General features: G+C 36.3%; 3 protein-coding genes and 1 pseudogene across 4 annotated transcripts; 2 read left to right on the top strand and 2 right to left on the bottom strand.

Annotated features, from left to right (window-relative positions):
* The first annotated feature begins 645 nt into the window (after nt 1–645).
* Nucleotides 646–4523, top strand: LOC108993248 (vesicle-associated protein 4-1-like). 2 transcript variants are annotated; one of them, XM_018968103.2, is made up of 7 exons: nt 692–1208; nt 1642–1712; nt 2237–2318; nt 2455–2573; nt 3644–3721; nt 3818–3937; nt 4049–4523. In XM_018968103.2, the coding sequence occupies exons 1-7, from the start codon at nt 935–937 to the stop codon at nt 4106–4108; spliced, it is 804 nt and encodes a 267-aa protein (XP_018823648.1). In that variant the 5' UTR covers nt 692–934; the 3' UTR covers nt 4109–4523. The 2 variants fall into 2 exon arrangements, with proteins under 2 accessions (XP_035550085.1, XP_018823648.1); XM_035694192.1 differs by lacking the exons at nt 3644–3721; nt 3818–3937; nt 4049–4523 and adding an exon at nt 3394–3637 and having other exon boundaries at nt 646–1208.
* A 1842-nt stretch (nt 4524–6365) lies between these two features.
* LOC108991989 lies at nt 6366–7432 on the bottom strand (annotated as a pseudogene).
* A 1304-nt stretch (nt 7433–8736) lies between these two features.
* LOC108993228 (dynein light chain 2, cytoplasmic-like) lies at nt 8737–10330 on the top strand. The gene is made up of 2 exons (XM_018968069.2): nt 8737–8963; nt 10000–10330. The coding sequence occupies exons 1-2, from the start codon at nt 8826–8828 to the stop codon at nt 10186–10188; spliced, it is 327 nt and encodes a 108-aa protein (XP_018823614.1). The 5' UTR covers nt 8737–8825; the 3' UTR covers nt 10189–10330.
* Nucleotides 10331–11112: 782 nt separating this feature from the next.
* LOC108993207 (cyclic nucleotide-gated ion channel 4-like) lies at nt 11113–17757 on the bottom strand. The gene is made up of 7 exons (XM_018968037.2): nt 17083–17757; nt 15272–15487; nt 13847–14160; nt 12882–12990; nt 12568–12804; nt 12017–12103; nt 11113–11821 (listed from the first exon to the last, which is right to left on the bottom strand). Exons 1-7 carry the CDS (start codon nt 17740–17742, stop codon nt 11303–11305), a joined length of 2142 nt encoding a protein of 713 aa, XP_018823582.2. The 5' UTR covers nt 17743–17757; the 3' UTR covers nt 11113–11302.
* Between the last annotated feature and the right edge of the window lie 6055 nt (nt 17758–23812).

The following is a 23812-nucleotide window of genomic DNA, read 5'->3' as shown; positions in this document are numbered from 1 at the left end:
CCCAACTAAATCCATGCCAACAAACGTAGCCGACCATTGTAAATGCCTTGCGCGTACCTTCACCTAATCTGCAAACACCCCCGCCCATCATTTCAAATCCGATGCCCTTCCTCTCAAGGAACATTGCCCTTTCTTTACATCTTCCCACCCAACCCACATTACTCAACTACAATACAACCTTTTCCAATGTCTTTCACCCGTCTCTCTGTCGCGTGACACACTACGTTACAACTTCCAACTCACGCCCACACACAAAACAAAAAGGAAACCTGGTACACACCACACGTGCTGCTATCTCGCATCTTATAAACAATATCCTAATTAAAATTAAAAAAAAAATAATACTCCTAAATTCTAATATGATGTCTCAGTGTCGACTTAGCGCATAACTAAAAACACTAGATATATGCAGTTAATTCATTCCGTCTTGCCCACACGCGGTATGGGTGTGTTGGGAACGCGCCCTTGCGAGAGTCGGTAATTTTACCGCGTCCGCGGCGTGTACCATCGATGGAGTCTCTGTCACTGCAGCCCAGGGCTGGTCTCTACCACCCCTGGAATTATGACGCTCGCCCATAACTACCAATTTAATTACTTCGAGGTCCCAAAGTACCATCTGGAGCAGCATCTTAAATGATCTCGATCGGCACGTGGACAAGCGCACGAACGTCAGATCATTGTCAATTCCAGTAGAATCCCGATTCCGCTCTCTTAAAAATTCGACTTTCTTTCTTATTTATTTATTTATTTTCTCGGTTCTGTATCGGTCACTACCTCCATTGTCTTTGCATCTTCGACTCGGAGTCCCCAAATCAGACGACAGATTTTCTCAGAGGGTAGGAAAATTCGAAGAACTTTTAAAACCTTCGGATTTATTTTTATTTTGATGTGCTAACCACTAGCATCTCGACACGTGGCGGCTCCCGGCGAGACCATGGCCCTAGCGGACCACCACCATCACAGGACACACTCCGACCTGAAGCTCTTCAGGCTCTGCCCTTTTTGGCAATCGGGGAACACGTCGTCGTCTTCCTCCTCTACGCAGAACCTTACGCATAGTAACCGCGGCCAGGGGAACCATAGCAGCCGACAAGCGGACGGGCCAATTTCAAAGTCGTCCTCCAAAACCGTGTCGTCTGTGGCGCGATCGCTGCTCCCTCCTCGGCGTAGGCTCCGGCTCGACCCTGCCAACAACCTGTACTTCCCAAGTACGTTGTCGTCTCTCTCTCTCTCTCAAGCTCTTCACTTCGAACTTCGATCAATTCTAACAACTTGCTGCTGCATGTTTGCTTAATTAGATTGCGGATTAGCATTTTGTTTTGTTTTTTTTTATCTTTTTTCGTTCTTACCGTTGGTTTGTCACTTTTGAGTATCTCTGTGCTTCGTTTGCTCGCCTTTTCTAGAAAAAACAAAACAAAACATAACTCCTTGGGTATGGAATTTCGTTAACCTTTGAGGTGAGATCTTACGGAAAACTTTAAAAAAAAAAAAAAAAAACAGAGTATATTTCCAGAATTGGCTTCTTCAAGCTTTTGAGATTTTAAGCCACAATAAAAGATGAAAAAGTGGTTTCTAGAATCTAGATCATTTCAATTATATGAGCCGTTGAATTCACTATATTGCGTTTTGTGTATCGTGAAGATGAGCCGGGTAAACAGGTTAAAAGCGCGATCAGATTGAAGAACACTAGCAGGTCTCATGTAGCTTTTAAGGTATCGTTTTCTCTTTGATGCTCCTCTCTTTCGACGTTGTTTCAGGATTCACCGATTTTGCAGCATTATTTTTTTACATACTTTGTATGCCAGGCATTTTGAAATTATTTAATTAGGCATTCTGAAAATTCGGCGGTGTCAATTGATACGGGCCCTAGCTTAATGGACCACATGGTCCACTAGCGTAATGGACCTCTAGCTTAAGTAAATTTAGGTCATCATTAAATACTCTATATTCCACTCCAAGGGATTTTAATGGGAAGGTGGATTAAAATCTTCTGCAACTCTCCGACACGCACGCTTTTTACAACTCGAGGAGAGATACGGTATGAGTATCTCATAGCAATAAATATTGTCAGCTAACAGTATGGACCCTGGCATTATATATATCGGGTCTATATGTTGTATCTATATCTCTATGAGTTATAGAAAGTATTTAGATTATAAAATTATTATGAACTCAATCCCTTTAAAACAGCTCAACTCTATAGAAAATCTTAATGGGTTTGTTTGTCCTGCTTCAGTTTCAAACTACAGCACCAAAGAGTTGTTATATGCGTCCACCTGGTGGCATCCTTTCTCCTGGAGAAAGTATCATTGCAACTGGTATTACTCGTGTTTAGGATGTTGGAATTTCATTTTTTTAATTGTCAGGCGAAACTGGCATGGAATTTGAATTGTAATTATCTACGTTTCACTTCCCAATATATTCTCTATTTCTCTCACATGCATGAGTGGACAGTGTTCAAGTTTGTGGAGCATATTGAGAACAATGAAAAACCAGCGGACCAGAAGAGCAAGATTAAATTCAAGATCATGAGTCTGAAGGTGAAAGGAGGAGTTGAGTATGTACCTGAATTGGTAAGTTTTATTGCTCTAGTTTCACTGATGTTAGTTTATATCTGCTATTCTGTGAGTCTGAAACATGTTTGATTTTTATGGATGAGAAACAAAAGGGAATAACAGACTAGAAATCTAAGTTGTGGTATTTGGTTAGGTTGGAAATTAAACGGTAGTCATGACTGTTTCAGAGGAATTGTTGGAAATCTTGTGATTCCTGTTAGCGTGTTCCAAGTTTCTCTCCCAGGAGTAATGGATACGAATTGGGCATATATGACCTAGATAGGCAATTTGTCACCGTGACGTTCAAGTTTCCACCCATTCCACCAACTCAACGAAAAATAGTTTTATTCCATGGCAGTTAGTTGAAGCTTGTGCAATTATTTTGTGCATTTTTATGTCTAGTGCTTGAAATTGCGTCCATTGCATTTATCTGTCCTATATTGAAGCATTTGGCTTATATCATATGTACTGTTAGTATTTGCAAACTTGATTCAGTGTGGACACGTTTGTGGTTTGCCCTTCGTAGGGTTGCCTATCCAATATAACAGAGAATACGCTTATCAATCTTTCTTTACTCACTTTCACAAACCTCATTACAAAATATGTCAAAAAATTTGTATCCACAGAACTTCTCATTCTGTGTACCCACTCTCACCAAAACAATTACAAAACACATTTCAAAAACTTTTCAGGAATTCTATAAATTTAAAGAAATTCACTTAGCAAACATGCCCTTCAGTTGGATATAAATGTAGTGGTGGTACTAATATTCTTTTAATACATATAGCCTTATAGGTGTGGTGAAGCCTGAATTGTTCCTTGACCTTTGTTCATACGGTTTGATGAACAAAAGGATCAAGTTACTATTCCGCTAGTTAGTAGTGGGATTAAAATCTCTTGGCTGTTTGAATCCGTGCAACTGTCCTAAGTATATTTGTAGTATTTGTGTTGAGAGGAAAAAAAAAATCTGTCCAAGATTTCATACATATGTCAGTATACCTTCCCTAGCTCACCCTTTTTGCATTTTGGCTTTTTGGATATCTGTTGTTGCTGAGCTACTATTTTTTGTTTAATCTTTTCTCCCCCAGTTTGATGAACAAAAGGATCAAGTAATAGTTGAGCGAATTTTGCGGGTTGTTTTTATAGACTTGGAGCGTCCTAGTCCTGTAAGTTGAAGTTCAACAGTTTGGATAATTGCCGGACCTGTTGTGAACAAGTGTTCCATAATAATATTCTGAGTGTGTTCTCCACTTACTTCCTAGGCTTTGGATAAACTGAAGCGTCAATTAGCTGAAGCTGAGGCTGCACTTGAAGCACGCAAGAAGCCTCCCATAGACACAGGACCTCGGGTAGTTGGGGACGGGCTTGTAATAGATGAATGGGTACGTATGCATATTTCATGTCTTGTCTGTTGTGACAAGAATGCCCAATCTTTGAAGTTTCTTCCTTATTCCATTTCTTGTTTTTATCCATGTTTCCCTTGTCTATTTCAGAAAGAGCGGAGGGAGAAATATCTGGCGCGGCAACAGGTTGAAGCAGTGGAGTCAGCGTAATGTGTTATTTTCTCCTGCCGCAACTGCTTCTCCAGGGGAGAAAAAAGAAGTTTTGTGTATTGTTTACTCAATACTCAGGATTCATTGGGTCTGGCGTGAGAAGATGGGTTGGCAACTCGAGTGTCATGTAGAGAAAAATCTCCCGTTATGTCATGACTATGCTCGAGATGAGCGGTGTGAGGGTGTAAAGGTACCTGATTTTGGAATGAGCTTTGTACTTTTCAGATAGTGGATTTTGCTTTGTATGAAAATAAATCCATGCAAGTATTTGTCGCTAGGATGCCAAGATTATGTAGTATTTAGTCCTATTTTTGCAGTCAATATTTTATTGGTAATTCATCGGTTTCCTTGTAATGTAATTCCTGATCTTATACATTTTGTTGGATATAATATTAGACATGTATTCCGGGCACAATAGGAGAACTGAATTACAGTATAGAACTATGGATAAAACAGCCAACATCTTAAAACAAAATCAGTAAAGAGACGTCTGAGCAATAGTCAGTGGTAAATTCCCAAGACCTCCGCGTGCTTTGAGTTTTTGTTTTTTATGAAGTTCGAAAATGAGCTTACTTAATTGAACTTGGCTGATGGGGCCTTCACATGTATACTTCCAGTCTTCCTAGTTCCATGCACGGTGAATAAAAAGAGCATGCACCTTCTCCAAACAGCAATTAATAAAAGAGAACCACATCTAAGCGGTCAGGCTGTAAATCGTATAAAAGCAGCCCTCTATTCAACTATTGCCACATAAGAAAATACACTGTAATTTGAATAGGCTCCACCACAGAGAATCAAGAGGAAATATACTATGATTTCGTAGCCTTCTCTTCCGTCTTCCTCTTCGAGTTTGCCCCTCTCTTCCGTTTGTTTGCACTGCCCCAATCACAGTTCGACGACGACGCGACGAAGTCTTCATCTCTTTCGTCTTCCTCTTCCTCACTGCCCCTCTCTTCCTCGCTACCTCTCTTTGCACCGCCCCAATCTCAGTACCTTTCTGCCCCTCTCTTCTTCTTAGAACTTTTATCAAACACATAAAATGCAAAAAAACAATATTTATGAGGCTTCCATCATGTGATTTCTTTTTTATTCACCAGTTTACATTCTAAGCAAATATTTACATTCCAACTAGTTTACATTCTAATAAAAAACAGAAAGGTCTCTAACGAAATATACCAACATAAAGGTTTCCTCTTATATCGTAATCTGATACCCATATTCGAATTTAGGGTTTTCTATAACAATGGTGAAAGGGCATACAACATAGGGAATTCGAGGGAGTTCAAGGGCTACGCCTTCGAGGGGTTAAGCTTTATCGCCGCTGCGAAGGGGGCTGAGACGCGATGCTGACGTGAGGGGTTGAGCCTCGATAAGGGGCTGAGATCTCGAGGGGGGGCCGACGTTGTTCGAGGGGGTTGAGCTTTGAGGGGGTGCGAGGGGGGTAAGGGGCTGGGTGCTGAAATTGTGAAGGGGCAAAGTTGTTTCTGATGTGGTGCGGATTCATGGTAACTGTGGTGGAGTAATATGTGTCACTTAACTATTGGCAGGCTGTTATTTGGTTAATATTAGTTCGACCGGTCCTATGGAATTCTCTTAATAAAACCCGAAGAAAAAAACAAACATGGCAATCAAAGCTACACACTCACACCATTCTCCTGAATGTAATGTGAAATCATCAATTATCTCAAAAATTTAAATTGATGGGAAAAAATAGATTTTATTATTTATTTTATATCTTAAGACTTATTTCATGTGAGAGCCAGACTCACTTTCAATGGATGGCTCAACATATGGAATATTTAATTAAATGATATAGAGTGTAGAGTCAGGATTTTGAACTCAGGACCTCTGTTTTGATACCATTTATTATAAATCCACTAGGTAGAACTCATACTTAAAACCAGATTACAAGGGAATGATGCTTAGGGGCTTATAAACCATCAACTAATCTCATATTTAGTCGATGTGGGATTATAACAACCACCACGCTCCGTAGCCGACGTCCACGGTGATCCCAGTGCTCACATGGGTTGGCTGTGCGCTAAGTCTTTCCTAACTCCGAATGAACACTGCCATGCCGGCATCACCCCTTATGCCGCAAGATTGCAACTGTGCCAACATGGATTGCATATGTGGGGTGGCTTTGATACCATGTAAATCACCACTTGTCTCAAAAGATTAAACTAATGAGAAGATGTAGATTTTATTATTTATTTTATATCTTAACATGCTATACTTAGGGATTCAATTCTAATCATAAAAAGAATAATTTTACTGTAATGCAACTATCTCCGCCCCTGCATCTCCTGAATATAAACTTCAGCCGGTACTTAAAAAACAACACAGAATATAAAAGCAGAACACATCCAATACATACATAAACGGTCTAATGTCTGCGCCAGAAAAACGATTCTAGTAAAGAACATTGGTGTGTCCACCTCATAAGTTCTCCGGCAACTGAAAGTCCTGCGAGCCAAAAATGTGATGAGAGCTATTTTGAACAAAGACAGTGAGGCCACAGTTGCTGCTATTGAATCCTTGCCATAAAGGGAAATTTACAGTTCCGGAAATCGTCTTCTTGGCAGACATATCTTTGAGGGCGTAGAGCTTTTGAAGTTTTCTAACAACAAAGTCAGTGTATAGAACTCGACCTTTGTTCTCCCCCTCGAGGCAGTCTGTGACCAACCTGCTTTCGTACAATGCCACCATGACATTGGCACCACGATTGTCCACCTTTGTCCTTAGACATCCGGTTAGGGAGACTTGCAAGGAATCCAATGTCGGCCTTTGGAAGGTTGCCTGTTCAAATTAAAATTTGCTTAACGATCAAAGTTTCATACTTGAAAAAGATGAACATTTTCCTAGAAACTAAATTTCCTTGCAGAAGGCTTCATTTCAACTGGGACCCGATATAACATGATTAGCACATAAGAAATATGGATCTATATTTTGATAAAAAAATAAAAAATAAAAAAATCCACGAAAGTAGAAAGAAAAGAAATATACTTACCCGGAACGTGGGAGCAGGATGCCAGGAACTCTAGGTTCATTCTTGATCGCGGCTAATAGAGCATTCTCATCGTTGCCAACACAATGGGCCCTACCCTGAACCACCAGCTGGGGCGTGAACATGGTGTCGAGCTTGGGGGCCTCAACATAGGCCTTTTGCCTTACGGTCAGCCTCTGGCGACGTGAAGCAGCCCTGCGAGGAGAACAGCTCCACAAACACCGGCCCGCTCCTCTTCCGCCGACACATCTGCCGTGGCGTTTTTCCGTTCCCTGAGTGAGGACGACCTCATCGAGGTGCGAAACAACGAGGCGACATTAATGTGTATCGTCTCGTCGCCTTGTTGACAAACCGTGGCGGTGAATAAGAGATCACAAAAGGGAAGGGAGAGAGCAGCTTGATGCAAAAGAACGCGACATATGATATAATAATACCTGGAATAAGGGAAATTAAGGATGATGGGTTGATGGATGAGAGGTTTTGACTGTTTCGTTTGCTTAATTTGATCTTGGGAGGGGAAGGGCAGGAAAGAAGGTGGTGTTATGGGATATGGTTGGAAAGTACCGTTCCGCTGTAGAGACGAAAGTGCCGGTTGTTTGTAAATGACAGTGAGGATGATCAGCCATATCGCCACCGCATTTTATGAGGTGGACTAAGGAGGGAAGGCTTTACAAAAGAAAAATCTTGAACGTTGGTCTTTAACGTCGAAAGGCATTCGATCCGTTGCTCCAACCCTCCGGCCACAACAATGGAGATTTTTAATTTGTATCCAAAAAAACAAAACAAGACTTTTTTAGTTTTTTTTTTTTTTTTAAATCGTGATTATGGTGATATGGGGAAAATATTTAAGATCCCTTAAAAGGGCTACTTAATTTAATATGAATCGTTGAGTCTATTAATTCCAATGGACTGAATTGATCAGTACTTTAATTAGATTGGATGACAAATTAATAATATTACATATCACAAAGCTGGTCTTATAAATTTTCTGTATCGAGTTGCTGATGATCAATTAGATTCATATATCTTACTAGTTAAGTCACATGATAAACATGAAACCAGCGTCGTACGTGTCCCATGACAAAATCTGGAAGCCACGAGTCTCGATCGAACAAAATAGACTACAATTAATAGAACTTGGCAACATGTTAGGTTGCAATCAGACACATGGCAAGATCTTGCTGATACGCCACAAAAGAGGAACCAAGTGTCCAAGATTAAACTTGGGACCATAAATTAAAAGCTGTGGTAATTTTTCATAGACTTAATTTACTATATAAATTAATTCTAGATTTCATCTCAAGTACGCCATGTATCATGTGCTGGCTAGCTGTTGACCATAATGGTGAAGCCAGCTAGAGCCTGATCAGAGCCATTTGCCGTCAGAATGATCAACTTGGCTCATCACAGTATATATATAACCAAAGTGGTTATTTGCCATATATAATTAATCCACACAGCATCGATCATGATCTGCTGCATATATGGTGACCACAAATATGCCATCAAGATATAATATTAAATCAGCCGCCCTCTTTTGTTTTTTGGTAAGTGGCTGACCCACTTGCCAGGACCAGCCCCTTTATTCCAAAAGTACTCTATATAATCTCCACCACTCCCGTCTTACCCTCATCCACAATCAAGTTTCCAAAAACTGTACGTTTAAGACATTACGTCCTATTACATCGATCTCTATTGTATTAGCTAGCCATGCTAGAAGGAAAAGCAGTTGTTGGAGAGACTGATATGCTCCAAACCATGCAGCAAGATGCTCTTGATCTTGCAGCAAAAGCGCTCGACTTTTTCGATGTCACTGAGGCCACCGAGATCGCCCGCTTCATAAAACAGGTACATGAGGACTACTACTACGTACAAATTTTTTTATGTTTTCAACATGTCAATATATTATGAGATGGAGTTTTTGCACTCTATTAATTGATGATGCTAATAATTAATTAGCTCTATCCTGAAACAACGTACGATAACTTTATCAGATCATCAATCATGAACTTTTGAATTAGAAGATCCGGTCAACAGATGGTGTTATGATCTGTCATCTGCATAGCTACCCTTATCATTTCTGGTTTTTTTTTTTCAAATATTAAAGTTCTGATGCATAGAGAACCTAGTACTCCTGTCACTGTTATAAATAGCCTTGTACGCACATGCTGTGTTCGAAATCTTTGAGAAAGCCTTTCCTTTCCAAATTACCTGTGTCATTGATTTCTTATCTTGGTTGGCTAGTGCTAGCTAGCAGTACTCTGGCCTGTGCATATTATAACAAAAACTTAGTCAAAATTGAAATGATTTAGGTGCCACAAAAGCTTTGCAATTGGCTGAAAAATGTCATCAATGGTTCGGTTCATATCTGGGCCGGCAAGTCGTTTTCAATTAGTCATGTTTTCAGGCAAGGAAATGCTCCTGCTGACTTTTGGCCCGAATGGCTTCGGATGATTGTGCAGGTTCATGGTCTAAGATGGATCTAGTTCCTCCTCTTTTGAGGGGCTTGATTCGAACAGATAAACTTGGCTTCCCTTATTTTAGAAATGCCTTGGAATTGGCTTAATTGGTATAGTTTTGCTTTTCCTGGTTTGTTTTTGCTATTGAAGCTGGGTTGTAGCTGATTGCTCACATTGTTACCACGGTTTCTCAGCCATAAGTGAGCTACAATAAAATCAGGAGGCGCTGTCCTCCAAGTTATATATAAAAATAAAAAAAATAAAAAAAAATCTGGGCCGGCAAACCATGAGTGCAACTTTCCAAAAGATCCGTGCAAATATATCTATGGAAGTGCAACCTTCCAAAAGAACCATGAGTATTTTGGCCGAATGATTGGTCTTTTGGAATATTGATTCGGCTTTAATTACTTGTATCATGATTGCAGGATTTTGATAAGGCGCATGGACCTGGGTGGCAATGCATTGTAGGGACAGATTTTGGTTCCTTTGTGACCCATTGCTCTGGCTGTTTCATCTATTTTTGCATAGGCAGCCTTGCAATTTTGCTCTTCAGGGGATCTGCGGGTCCAGAAGCTGAGACAAGCCACTTTGCAGCCTTGGAGACGAAAGCATGATACATATTTTCTTCTTAATTCATTATTGTTCTTCTTGTATAACTTCTTCTGTACGCGCGTAATTATATATAGAAACAAGAAAGATCTTTGACAAAGCCATAATTCAATGGCCACACCCATCTTAATTAACATTATTTGGTCCTGGAAGTTTGATCTGATCAGCCCAAGCTGCCTCCGAACCTAGCTAGAAGATTATTACACTGACAAGTACATATATAGAATATATATAAGCATTAAGAAGATTTGTGATCTCTTATAAGCGAAGATGGCCGGTGATAGAACAATCAAATCAAACCTCTTTCATCAACTAATGCACGAAATTAAGAAAGAGAAGTTCCATCCTACAAAGAGAACTAGAAAAAGACAAACCAATGAGTAATATTATATAATTAATTTTTTACTCTACCGGGACACGAATGTACATGAAGAGTTTACTGCTGGACGATGATTAAAAAATGTACCACAAGCATTGCACTGGTTATTAAAGCAGAAATTTATTGAGTAAAAATTATGCTCAAATATCATGTACATCACCCACAATTGACCTATTCACTAAAAACGTGAAAAACGTTTGACGTACGTAGCCTATCAATTCAGCAAAGGATTCACTCATCATATCTAATTTTGACCAACATCGATCATTTTTTAATTTCTGATATTGTCCTTCAAATAGTACCAATTCATGGACATCTTGAAGTAGTACTACCATATAATATGAATTCTGGGTACACTTGATCTTTGGAAGTAAAGTGTAAAAGGTGTTGGCCCACAATAGAATATTAATAAAGAAGTAAATATTATGACTGCCCCAAATTTAAATTTCTTTGCTTCAGTCTATCAGATTGAAGATTGTTTGTTGATAGGCAATTTCACTAAGAAATGGCGCGCGCGCGGCTGCAGATTTCTGGGTTTGCCAACAATTAGTTTCAGTGCCACGATCCCATTATTATAATCTAATAAGTATCTGATCATTAGGGAACCAAGAAGCTGGCCAGGTCAATTCCTTTAATGTTCTTCGAAGACCATTCCTAGCATTAAAGGGAGAATAAAGTACTACAGATCGAAGCCGGAGTAACTTCACAAATTAAACCATACATTCAGCTTTTGAATGATTTTAATAGTCGAAAAAATCATCTTGATCTGGCTTTGGCGAAGTTAATAAAGCCGTGTAAAGCCGGAGCCTGTCCTCTCCCATGGAAGAACACCGAGAGACAGGCCTCCTTGGCCTAATAAATGACAGAGAGTTTAGCGTTAACCGGTGCTTATACCTCCTCCAGGACAATTGAATTGCCACGGCCGCCCATGTCCTCCATCCGGGCGAGTAATATCTGGCGCTCCTCTTAACCTTCTCGTTCACAAATGTGTAACGAAAGTGCTGCGTGACATATTTCACATCATCCGCTTCCAGCCCAAATGCTTCTGTTGTTTCGATGGTGACTAGTGTTGATGAAGACGGTGGAAGCCTTTCGATAAAGGGTCGTCTGAGGCACCAGGAAAGAAGCTCATCCCCACTGAAGTTTCCAGGGCCTAACATGCAGCAACTCTTGACGCCATCTCGAAGAACTTGGCTGCTTTGAAGGTGACCCCTTACTATAAATAGCATTCTTTGAACTGGGTCACCCTCTCTGGTAATCTACATTATTAAAGATAATCGGAGTTACGGGAGCTTGGTGACCGATCGAGTAATTTAAAGGAAGAATATATGCATCTTAAAGCAAGATATTGACAAAACAACTTCTTCATGGTTAACTTTACTCGAGCTTCCAATTCTTCTTTCTTTTTTTAGCAGTGTAATTATTCCTATATTCGAATTTATTTTGCAACTTACAGTTTCTCCCTTGGTGAATATGAGGGACTTCACGCGGTCGCATATGTTCTCTAGGACCAGATCATCCATGTGCTGGAACAATGGCACCTGATCATACAGATTCGACGAAGTTAGCACTTAAACACAATCCGTAGCACATGCACTTAAACACAATGTCCTTTTTTTCTTATTTTATTATAGAACTTATGCCGATGCTAAATTAACATGAGTTTTTTGCTAAGGCCTCGTTTAGTTTGGGACAATAATTACTCGTAAACCAAGCTCAAGTCAACTAGTCTCGAGCTTGATGATCCATCAGGTAATTAGAAGGGCTAGTGTCGCTGGCTTAATTTAGACTGCATGAACAGCTATTATTTCATTTTGTTTTGAGTAATATAATACTAGCTAGTTACAAGCTTAAACCGTAAAAATGTTACGCAAATTCTTTATAGAAAAGTGAGTTTCACTAAAAATCATTAATATTACTCAAATAATTACTCAAATAACAATATATATATATATATATTTAAATCCCTTTAATTAATGAATTAATTATATATTTAGGTAGGTACCTGTCTAACCAAGTCCAAGCAGAGATGATACTTGATGTCCCTCCTAAGGCCAACGGGGAGATTGCTTATCATCTCGCATTCATCAACACCACGCATAGCCGCCCATCGTTGCCTCTCATAGTTACGAACACGCTGCCTGAACCCCTGAGGCAACCGCCTCTTCTTCATCCACCACTCTATATTCCTCATTTTCAATTGCATTGCTTGTTTCTTCGACGTTGTTGCGTGCAAGAACACCTGCATCCATACCCATAAATTTTGGTAATGCATTACTCTGTTATATAGTAGCTATATATATAATAAAAAAAAATTACCTTGATATTTCCAATCAACATGGTGACCAAAAGGAGTCCACTGGTAAGAACGATGATATTGAAAGCAACCTCTAACCATTCCGTAGTGCTCTCCAAGCTCCCAAAGGTGCTGCTCATAACAAAGAATATTGATTAATGAGCGCGCATGCATGCAATATTATCAAATTAAATGTTCGGAAAGGACAGTGCATGTATTTGAAGTTTTTTTATTATTATTATTTTCTTTTAATTATTTTTTTAACATTTTAATTATTAAGAAAAAATAAAAAATATATATAATTTTACTTAAGTCTTGTTTATTTTCATAATTCTTCTTAACTCATCTCATCTTATTATTAAAAATTTTTTAAATTTTTATACAAAATAAAATAAATAATTTAATTTTAAAATAAAAATAATATTAAAAAAATATATTTTAAAAATATTTTATTCAATTTTTAACTATAATATTAATACAATTCATCGAATATCATCTCTTATATAAAAATAAACTAAGTTTAATTTAATTATTAAGTAAAATAAAAAAGAATAATAGCTAAGTAGAAGTACGATATTAGTCCATCTTATCCAATCGGAAAACAACTGCTTTGACAAACGTGGCTCTCTCGTAACAAGTTAACATCCATCACATCTGGCAATATAACGCACTTGAAAAAGCCATATACATATCATGTCAATGTGATTTGAGAGGGGAAAAAGGCGATGCACTTGAAGCCAAATCTATACGCACGTAAAGTCTTACTTTTAAAACTGTTTTACCACTACTTTAAGATCATCTCTTTAAAAAGTAATGGTTTATACTGCATTTTCCTCACCCGGCCCGAGAAAATTTGATTCTCCATCTTCTTAATCAGCTACCAAACAAAACGTGATTAATTGGAGAGACATATATAATTACTTAAAACAAATACTCTGGGTAGGAGAACCGATCGAGAAGACAAGTAAAACGGGTAGAAAAATAGTACCTTAGAGTCATTAGGCCCCAAAAGATGGGAAAAAGAATCTTTTCCAAGCGGCTATCGTTGGTAACAATTTGAACAGTCCATTTATAAGCTCCATACTCGTAATTATCGGCGCTTTCTAAGCAAGTAGACCTAGCCTGTTTGTTCTCTGCCCAAGCCAATCTAACTCTTTCTCTCACCATGCTTGTTGTTCCATAGTATATAGGTTCTTTGCAAGATAGCATACTTAACCCACAACCATTTGTTGCTCTGCATTGCTCTTTCAGGCATTTTGTAGCTCTTTGGATTCCCAGCAGGTACCAACATGCTCCCGCCGCCTGATCACATGAGTGTACACATATCGTTAATGAAAAATACAGCATTCATGTGTGTGTATATATATATTTGTTAATTTTGAATGAATATTGGACTGTCATGATGATCATCCAAGGCAAAATCTTAAATTTCTGAGCATACACATATAAACACGCGTACAGTTGAATAGTAATATATAGTTAAACTCGATTAATTTTGTTACTTAGTGAGGCACCTAGGGTCTCGTGACTATTTTCAAGATTCCGACGTGTACAGATCATGATAAACCACAAACTGCATGGCCCATTTGATTGATTTGAATCTGACATAAAATATATGTATGAATATCGATTAGTGGTACTTGGGTATATATCCTTTCGGGATCAAGGATTCAAGGTTCCCACGATTCTCCTTGCATTAACTTTATGCCTAAGTGATCATTGTGGCTTTTTCTTTTTGGCAACTTTTTCTCAGAGGCTTATAATGATCACTATTCTCCTTGTGTAAGGCTTTTGTCTTTATGACAACTTTTCTACCTATTATACCTAGGTGTAAGTGATACGTATTTTTCTCCATGCACCTCAAAATATCGGAAATGACTAGTAAATGTGCTGTATACAATTATACTGATCTAGATCAACTATATATATATCTGACATTTTTTCAAGATATAAGACTCGATCAAACGGTAACATGGCATGGCATGCACCCATAATTAATATGAGGAGGTTAGTAGTTTGAAAGGATCATTTGTCTCCTTTCTCATATATAAGAGAGCCTGGAGCTTGGAGTCTATATACATGCATGGAGATCCCCACCCCCCCTTATCAAAATAATAATGAAGATCAGGTTAGTACTATTTTTAACTTAAGTTACAACGTTATCCTTGCTAGCTAGCTTTAATTATAAAACAAAAATCAATGAAGATAATTTTGTTTATGGTTTAGCTGATCTGTACGTACGTACTTGTATAGATTCCTCACAATTTTTTTTTTTTTTTTTTGTCTGCTAACATTAATTCATCTTAACTAATTAATACTCGTAAGTTCTAGGCGGCAGATCAAAGAAATATTACTATAATATATATATATATATATATATATATAAAGAATGAACCGGAAAAAGGTAACTTACATGCGAGGCTACAAAATATGCAATCAAGTTGAGGGCTATTCCCCACCAAACTGTTCCAAAAATGTAGCCAGAGAAGTTTTGCATGCGACGTAAGAGGTAGACAGAATGGTAGATCTTCGGTAGATACTGGAAAAGAAATATGATCAAGTACACTGTCATCACGATGGTTACTTGCCCTCTTTCCAGTAGCGACGGAATGGCTACCCATAATACCACCTGCGACGATACGTTGATCATTTTATTTGTTAGTACCAAACAGTAGTACTATAAACTAAGTATATTATATAGTGTGTATATATATATATAACCTTATATACAAATTTTTTAAGGTTATATTAAGTTTGTTCAAATCATAAGTCTCTGAAAATTCTTACAATACTTTCGATCGGATTGAACCGCCAAGAGAGTACTGGACAGCTCGACTTGGGCCATGCATGGTGGCCTTGAAATGGCCTACTTCAAGACCTGCATCCCCCGTGGATGGTCTTTTGTTTTTGTTTTTGTTTTTTTTTCTCTCTATTTTTAGTACGATTTATGGTTTTGATTCTTAGCTAATTTATGTTATTACGTTTATTTAATTTTATTTTTAAGATTCTTAATTTCTAATTTACTCTTTAAACTTTAAAGTTTTTAATTTTGGTATTATTTCTAAAAATAGTAACTTTTATTTTGTTTTAAATGCTTTAAAAAAAGTTTCTGTGTGAATTTATGATGCATGAGTGATAGGACGTTATCAGTACATTAATTACAAGTGCCAAAGTTGGACGGAAGCATCAGCTTGATCATGAATATCACATCCTTTTTATTTTTTTCTTGTTTTAATCCTAGAGAACAATTTCAAACGAAGTCAAGCCTAAAGATTCATACAATAGTTTTTCTAAAAAATATAAGTCTTATGAAAAATATTATATATGATTCTATCAGCATCATTTCATATTTTTTAATATGTCATTAACTAATGTATATATAAATAAAAAAATTCAAGCATTTATTATCCGGTCAACGTTATAAGAAGATGATTAACATGATATAAATACATATACTTTAGCAATAAGAAAAACTAAATAAATAAAATAAAAAATTATGTGTGGTATTAAGAATGGACGATGCTACGTCCATCGCTCCCAGCTCCACCATTAGGCATAATTAGTTTTCTTCGTTTTTGTTGTCTTTTTTATATATTTTTTTAAAAAATAAAAAAATCATAATATTATTAAAAAATAATTATTTAGTCACTAGATAAAAAGAAAAATAAAAAATTTTAACGATAACACCGATCACTATAAATTAAACCAGTTATGAGAGTATTATTTTTCTTAATTTTTGAAACGGCACTACACCCACTACTGGTTCTTTGAAGTTATTTTAATGTATTTTTTTATATTTTTTTTATATGTATTTTTTTAACACTTTTAAATAGATATTTTTTTAAAAAATTATAATATTATTAAAAAATATTTATGATGTAAAAAAAAAAAATCCAGCGGTGGAGCGGGAGAACTACCATTACCCATTAAGAATAGGAGAATTTTTCTTTTTAAAATTCTACGTCCTAAAAACGAGGAAAAGAGACTGGACATCACATGTTCGGAATGGAGTGTGTCAAGGGTACACTGCACTGCATCAATAAAAACAACGAGTTGAATGTCATGCACTCATCATCATCATCAGTGGCTAGCTATGTCTTGAATCCTCTTTGTAATGAAATTAACTGAAGATAAACGATCATGTTCCAGGACGTACGAAGACAACTATGATAGCTAGTTACCATTTATGAGCTTAATGATCATATATAGGAGAAAACTTCTAACCTGTGGAAGAGGAAGAATCACAAAGAGATCAAAGAAAAAGCCCTTCTTGGCCTTCAAGTACTGGAGAGCCACGGTGCCAGCACTGGTGTCCCTGAGCCCAGTCGTCGTTCCCGCCACGGCAGAGGACCGGTTTGCCATTTTGAGCTGTAACCACATGTTCCAGACATGCAAGACGTCGGTCATGCACCGGAGCACCGTGACGGTGATGGCGAACCACCCGTCTACGAAGAGGCACATGCAGGTGTCGCTTATGGACAGCGCGTAGAAGAAGAGAGGGTCTACGAAAAGCCCCGTGGCGCAAACTAGAAGGAATACCCTGTTCCATTCTTGAACCCACCTGGCTCTCGGGTCCAAGACCTGCCCTAGTGACCAGCCTCCCCTCCGGCGAGACCCGAACATGAAGTACAAGTTTTTACAGTCACCATGCGAGCTGCTTTCGTTTTCATCCTCCTCCTCCTCTTCTTCTTCTTCTTCTTCATCCAGTTGCTCTTCTTCTTCACTATCGCTGTGGTCGTCATCGGTCATGGAGTGCGTGCGTGAATAAGCACGTGAGATTTCTTGCTCATGGCTAGCCATGGGAAGAGAGAGAGAGAGCTCGGAGATTTTTTTGACTAGGGAAAAATGGCGCACGGATATTAATTTACAGGATGGGGCTGGCATTAATCAAGTGGCCAAAAGAAACGACACAATAATTGAAGAGGTGGAACTTGCATGGGAGAGATAGGGAGATAAAGTACTAGGTTGATCAAGCTAGCTAGGACGGTGACAAATTTTTTTGAATGTACCATAATGTCCTCCAGTTCTGATCCACTCTGGCGATTTTTCCACTTAGTTTGAATATCCAATCCATGCAAGTCTTTAGAACGGCTCTTTACAGGTCGGATTCTAGCTTGTACGTACGAACCGGGCCGGGTTATATTCCCTGTATGAATAATTAACCTTATAAACAACATCTTTTTTTATTTTATTATATAAAATGTATTATTTTTTAAAAACTCAAATAATAGTTAAATGAAAAATATCACCTCATCGTAATCTAATGAAAGTACTATATATAGTTTGTAGAAATTTTCGTTACTATATATCTCACTTCATATTATAATATTATTCATCACTTTTTTAACTACCATCATTTTCTTATTTTTTAATATAGTGTTAAATGATTAACAAGTTATTTATTATTTTTCACTTATCTATTAATTATTTAACAATATAATATATATATAAGGGTAAAATGAATAACATTATTTAAAAGTTATACTATGAATAACGTTTTTTTTTAATTAGTTAATACAATCCAAACATCCTCTGTACGTATATATAGTTGCTTAATTAATATTTGCACCTTTTAAGTTTTGGAAGGAAATTGCATTGGATTTTAGTACTACTCATGTATCGCACAACCTCTGCATGCAACTGCAAGATACCTTAGCCAGCTAGCCCAAAAATAAATTGGAAGCAAGATATATATATATATATCAGTATCTCCTTTCTACGCAACATTAATTGTTATCGAGATTTTATGAATTGTTAATAAATGTTAAATCGTTCGATCCTTTCAAACAAAATAATCAATTGAGTTTTAAGTTCAAATGAAGTCTGGCCGGGCGGGTGCAACATGTCGAGGTAGGAGGAGGCCGCCCGTGTCAACTCGTCTGATCGATCTTGCTACCACGTCTGCATGTTTCATTGAGATCGCGCAAGGGAAAGTTTTACCTGTTCTCGACATGAAAAAGACGCAAAGCCCTACCCGTTTTGGCTGATTAGAATGTTTTCAAAGCCTAAACTCCCCAAAACAAAAAGTAGATGGAGACATGATCAGTACGGCAATTTAATTATGACCTCATGTGCATGCATGACTTCGATTTTCCACTGAACGCTTTGTATATATATATATATATATATGTATGTATGTATATGTATATATATACTAACGGTTATATAACATGCAAAACACGTTTGTCTATTTATCTAATTAAAAATAATATGTCTAAAAATAATATGATGTATAAAAATAATATGTAATTTTAAAGAAAATTAATTAGTTAATAATTTAATACGCAGGAGCAGGAAAATAAATTTGAACAAGCATTATAATAATAACAAAACGTTACAGTAATATGAGTAATATGAAAATTAAAAGATTTTAGATATTTTAACAATAGTTTTCTTAGCAAAATATATAAATTATGTAGAATTCAACCACAATACTCAATGACCATGGAGCACTAAAAAAATACAGAATCTTTTATTTCTATATTACTCTCACACTTTTTCATCATTAAAGTTTGGAACCACAATTCCTCTCAACTCATCTCAACAACTTTTTCAAATTCCAACACAAAATATAATAAACAATTCAACTTTTTCAAATTTTAAAATAATAATAATAATAATAAATAATATTCTAACAATATTTTATTATCTCAACTCAACTCACTTCAACATCCAAACGCAACCTAAGTCTTTTCTATTTTGAAAATTTTAAAAATATTATAATGGTAAAAAATCATTTTATCTAAATCATTTTAGTTAATTAAGAATATTATGATATTTAAATTATATTAAAAATTTTAATTATTTATATCATTTTACTCTCTTAAAAATATTTAATAAAATCCTATCATTTATTTTACTGTTTATTACTGTTCACAAATATTGTTTATTACTGTAATATTGTTCGGCACTGTTGATTATTGTAGCATATTCGTACTATTTAGCACTGTTTATTATTGTAGCATTGTATACTGTTTATTACTATTCACTTCGTTTATAGTCACATTTAAGTTAGAGGAGATATATATATATATATATATGTAGCTAGCTTTGTTAATTGTTTTCTCCTTTTAAGTAAGTAATTAATCTTTTAGCTAAAGTATTATATGATTAATTAATTTAATTTCTTTGAAAAAATATTAATTTAGCAACTTCTTTCCTTAGAACTTAGAAGAAAGTCAGTCCATGATATATAGAAAGAGTACTTTTCATAGTGGGGAGCAGTAGTACCATACATATAACATATATATATATATATATATATGTTAGACTTTTTTTGAGATTTTTTAGTACTATGCAAAAGCTTCCTAATTTATGGAATTAAGGTCATTATATACTAAAGCACCAAAAAAAAAAAAAATGCACCACAGAGAAACCATATATATAAAAGCAGTTCAGCTTGAATCCATTCTATGGAAAATGTGACAATATTAGTACTAGTCTAATATCTAGATCCACTAGCTTCCAAGTCAAGTCAAGCTGGTTCCATACAGTTTTCACCTCCTTTTTACCATGTAGATTTTGAGATATTAATTAAGCACCGCGCGAATTCCAGGATGGGTCTGGGAGATAAAAGGAGGAACACGTGTTTTAGCAGAGAGATAAGAAAGGTGTGGTGAAAGATTGACATTAATTATGTGTATCATTCTTGTTCTTCCTTTTCACATCCCACGATGCTAAGATCAGAAGTAAAAACCACGTACGCCAAAAGGAGGGCGGGCCCAAATCACGCACTGTCATTTTGAGGAGCCACTAAAGGGTTTTTGGTTCCATTTTGCCAGAGCATTGAATACGGCCTTTTGGGGTGGAAAGCTGAGCTCTGAAATGTGGAAATCATGGAAGACATATACTCTTACTCATTAATTATCATTTATATACGATAATCAAATTCTCCGTCTTGTTAATGTCACCATGGGATCAAACTATCATGCATGGTGGTATTTTTTTCGTGAGATGGTTTGAGAGCTCTGAAAAAGTACTAGATCATGTTTGGATAAGCCTAACAAATCGCACCGGCCGTCTTTTCAAACTTAATACAACAAGGGGTATTTCGGGGAGTCGAGAGAGAGAGAGAGATTATGATCAGAATGTGTAGGCCACTATTGAGGGTAAGTTGGAAAAGGACTGCAGGGGGGATGTGATCTGATTCACATGAAATAAGTTTGAAAAACTGAGGTTCGATGCAGCTTCGTTTTCTTTGTTTGTTTGCTCATCAATTATCATGCACGTACAAATGCATTTGCTTTGCTTTACGGTTTACCCATAAAATATGCCTGACCGGTGGAGGCCCTTTAGCCACGTCGTGAACTCGTACATCACGTACTATATATAGGTCCATAACTTCTAGGATTTACAGACATGGAACCTCTGACCTGTCTCGATCCCTCGGCCTGCACAAACAATATTATATATTGTACGCATTATTCCTACAGTGATAGAAAAGAAGAAAGCAGTATTCGTGAATTAACATACCAACCGAAAGTCTCAATATATACAACGATGTCCAGTGAAGAGCCGTGATTAATTGTCTTGACCAGCTTTCAACTCTTGCGTACACAGAAACTATAAGGGGCTCGATAATCAAATATTGGTCCAGTGGAGCAACAGCCAAATCAATGTATAGTCACATGCCTGGCCGTATGCGTAACTCTACCTTCTGATCACCTAATACGGTCACATTTTTACTTAATTAAGCAAGCACCATCGCCAGCTTCCTCACTCACCTTAGACAATATTTGACGTTGTTCTCTTTTCTTGAAGTCATTCCAATATACTTTTTGTGTCGTTAGATTCGATAGATCTATATGTTCATCGTCCAACGACGCAAGACGAGATTTTTAATGCATGCAGTATATAAAAAATAAATATTTATGACGAGAATATCGTGATTTTGATAAAAAAAATAACTGAAAATAAAAAAAAAATACACAATTTTTTGTAGTGACGACTTCATGCTTCGCTAGCTATGAATATATATATATATATATATATATATATATATATATATGTAGAGCTAGCTGTGTTAATTTCTAAAATCTGTTGAATTACCAACAAAATGTAAATAAGAATTGTTTTTCGTTTAGAAAAACAGTGCTAGTACTAGGAATCATTATAATTATATTCCTGGTTCAAGAGCCATATATGCATGATGAACAGTGTGATGAGATCAATTAGCATTTTTATATAGTTTTTTTTTTTTAAAACACACTATTAGTTTAATAGGTAGATGTGATCAATTAGCATTATTATTATTATTATTAATTGTATATGTACGTTCCAAGAAGGTGTCGCGAAACTTGTGATTAGAGTACGTACTATATATATATCTTCCAACATTTATTAATCTTCGGATGATCAATATTTGTACGAAATAAAAATTTAAAAGTTATTAAACACATGCATTCGCGATCGCTTCGGTAGAATAAAAAAATAATTGAATAGTAACGCAGATCGTAACCTTTTGACTCACGGGGCGCCCAAAAAAACAGGATGGAAAGGAAGTATTAATTTTATTTATAACAGATAAATGATATTTGTAGTATCATGTAAATTTTCGCATTTTTTTAAAAAGTAGATAAATTTAAGACATGCATGAAAAATTATTTTTTAAGGATAAATTCCATTTTTTTTTATCTTAAAACTATATCTAATATTACTATTTAGAATAGAATAAGGTTTGTTGATGCTCTAAATATACTATAATCTTTTTTGTACCACATTGTTGTCCTAATTCTACATTAATCATAAAGGCTAATCATGTAGATCTCCAATAATATATATATAGTGATTGAGAAACCACTTATAATGAGCACGAAGGCAAATTAAGGGCCATCATGTATTAATGTAGTAGTAGATTGAGGTCACTTAGGAAAAGCTAAAAGGACCACATGACCGAAAGCCGGGTTGCAGTTTCCTTCCTAATGCAGCCAACGTGTTTTTGGGTTGTTTGGCATCGCATTCCCATGATTAATGTTGTTACTACACATGATGAGGAATTAGATTAAGCTCATCAGCTTTTATATCCGTACACCTATCTTGATGGAAAAGTTTCCATGCCGTCGTTCCATCAACCTTAATTCCAAGAGTACTACTTCTTTTTAGATCTAAGAGCTGGTTTGTATTTAGAGATGAAATGAAATGGTTTTAGATTAAGATAAAAGTTAAAATAAATCTTATAATGATATGATAAGATGAGATAAGATAGGATGAAATATTTTTTGAATCCAAACGAAACCTAAGTAATATCGAGAGATTAATACTTGATATAGTTTTAGGATGTTCAAGTCCAATGCATTCCTTTTGAAAAAAAAAAAAGTAATATCTAATATTAAAAAAATTATTTTTTATATAGATCCTAGATTTATCATTATTTTAAAAAAAATATATATACGAAACTTGAACATACTAGAACTGTAATATCATTTCTCTAATATATAAGATCATTCAAAAGTTATATCCTTTCTTCTTCTTACTTTTCCTCCAAGAGCCAGGCTGGTAACCAGTTGCCTGCGATTTATTACATATGGCATTTGTATTTATTGTAATAAATAACATGTTACGCACCAACTTGTAAACATTAATGTGATAGGACAAAAATATCACATGTTCAAAAAGTCATAATTTCTAGTAGTTACACTGGGGACCGAATCCCTTATCGCCTCCTTGTAGTGGGGAGCGGATTGAAATGTAATTGTCGAATGATATTTGTTTGAAAAAGAAAAACCACAGCGATTGTGGAGATCATATTGAGCCCACGAAGCCAAACATAGACACATATTTCATGGACGCTTGGTAGAAACGGACTAACCGATCCAGGGCCCGGAGGTCGCTGGATGCATTTTTTAAGACTGAAACGTACGGCAAGTAGTTTAGAAATGGTCTGTCCTTTCAAAAATAAAAAAAAATAAACGTAACACATCGCATCTCAAATGATTGAAAAGCCACCAAAGGTGCT

This window comes from Juglans regia, chromosome 9, assembly GCF_001411555.2.
Source record: "Juglans regia cultivar Chandler chromosome 9, Walnut 2.0, whole genome shotgun sequence".
NCBI lineage: Eukaryota > Viridiplantae > Streptophyta > Magnoliopsida > Fagales > Juglandaceae > Juglans > Juglans regia.
The sequence above is the reverse complement of the archived record's forward strand: the minus strand, read 5'-3'. Positions and strand labels throughout refer to the sequence as shown.

What these genes read in the sequence shown, in the direction of transcription:
- LOC108993248 (XM_018968103.2), top strand. Translation starts at nt 935, where the DNA reads ATGGCCCTAGCGGACCACCACCATCACAGGACACACTCCGACCTGAAG. An exon ending in AGAAAGTATCATTGCAACTG is followed by an intron (nt 2,319 to 2,454) that starts GTATTACTCGTG and finishes ATGAGTGGACAG; the next exon opens with TGTTCAAGTTTGTGGAGCAT. An exon ending in GGCTTGTAATAGATGAATGG is followed by an intron (nt 3,938 to 4,048) that starts GTACGTATGCAT and finishes TGTCTATTTCAG; the next exon opens with AAAGAGCGGAGGGAGAAATA.
- LOC108993228 (XM_018968069.2), top strand. Translation starts at nt 8,826, where the DNA reads ATGCTAGAAGGAAAAGCAGTTGTTGGAGAGACTGATATGCTCCAAACC. An exon ending in TCGCCCGCTTCATAAAACAG is followed by an intron (nt 8,964 to 9,999) that starts GTACATGAGGAC and finishes TCATGATTGCAG; the next exon opens with GATTTTGATAAGGCGCATGG.
- LOC108993207 (XM_018968037.2), bottom strand. Translation starts at nt 17,742, where the DNA reads ATGCCAGCCCCATCCTGTAAATTAATATCCGTGCGCCATTTTTCCCTA. An exon ending in GCTTGGACTTGGTTAGACAG is followed by an intron (nt 12,104 to 12,567) that starts GTACCTACCTAA and finishes CTGTATGATCAG; the next exon opens with GTGCCATTGTTCCAGCACAT. An exon ending in TATTCACCAAGGGAGAAACT is followed by an intron (nt 11,822 to 12,016) that starts GTAAGTTGCAAA and finishes TTAATAATGTAG; the next exon opens with ATTACCAGAGAGGGTGACCC.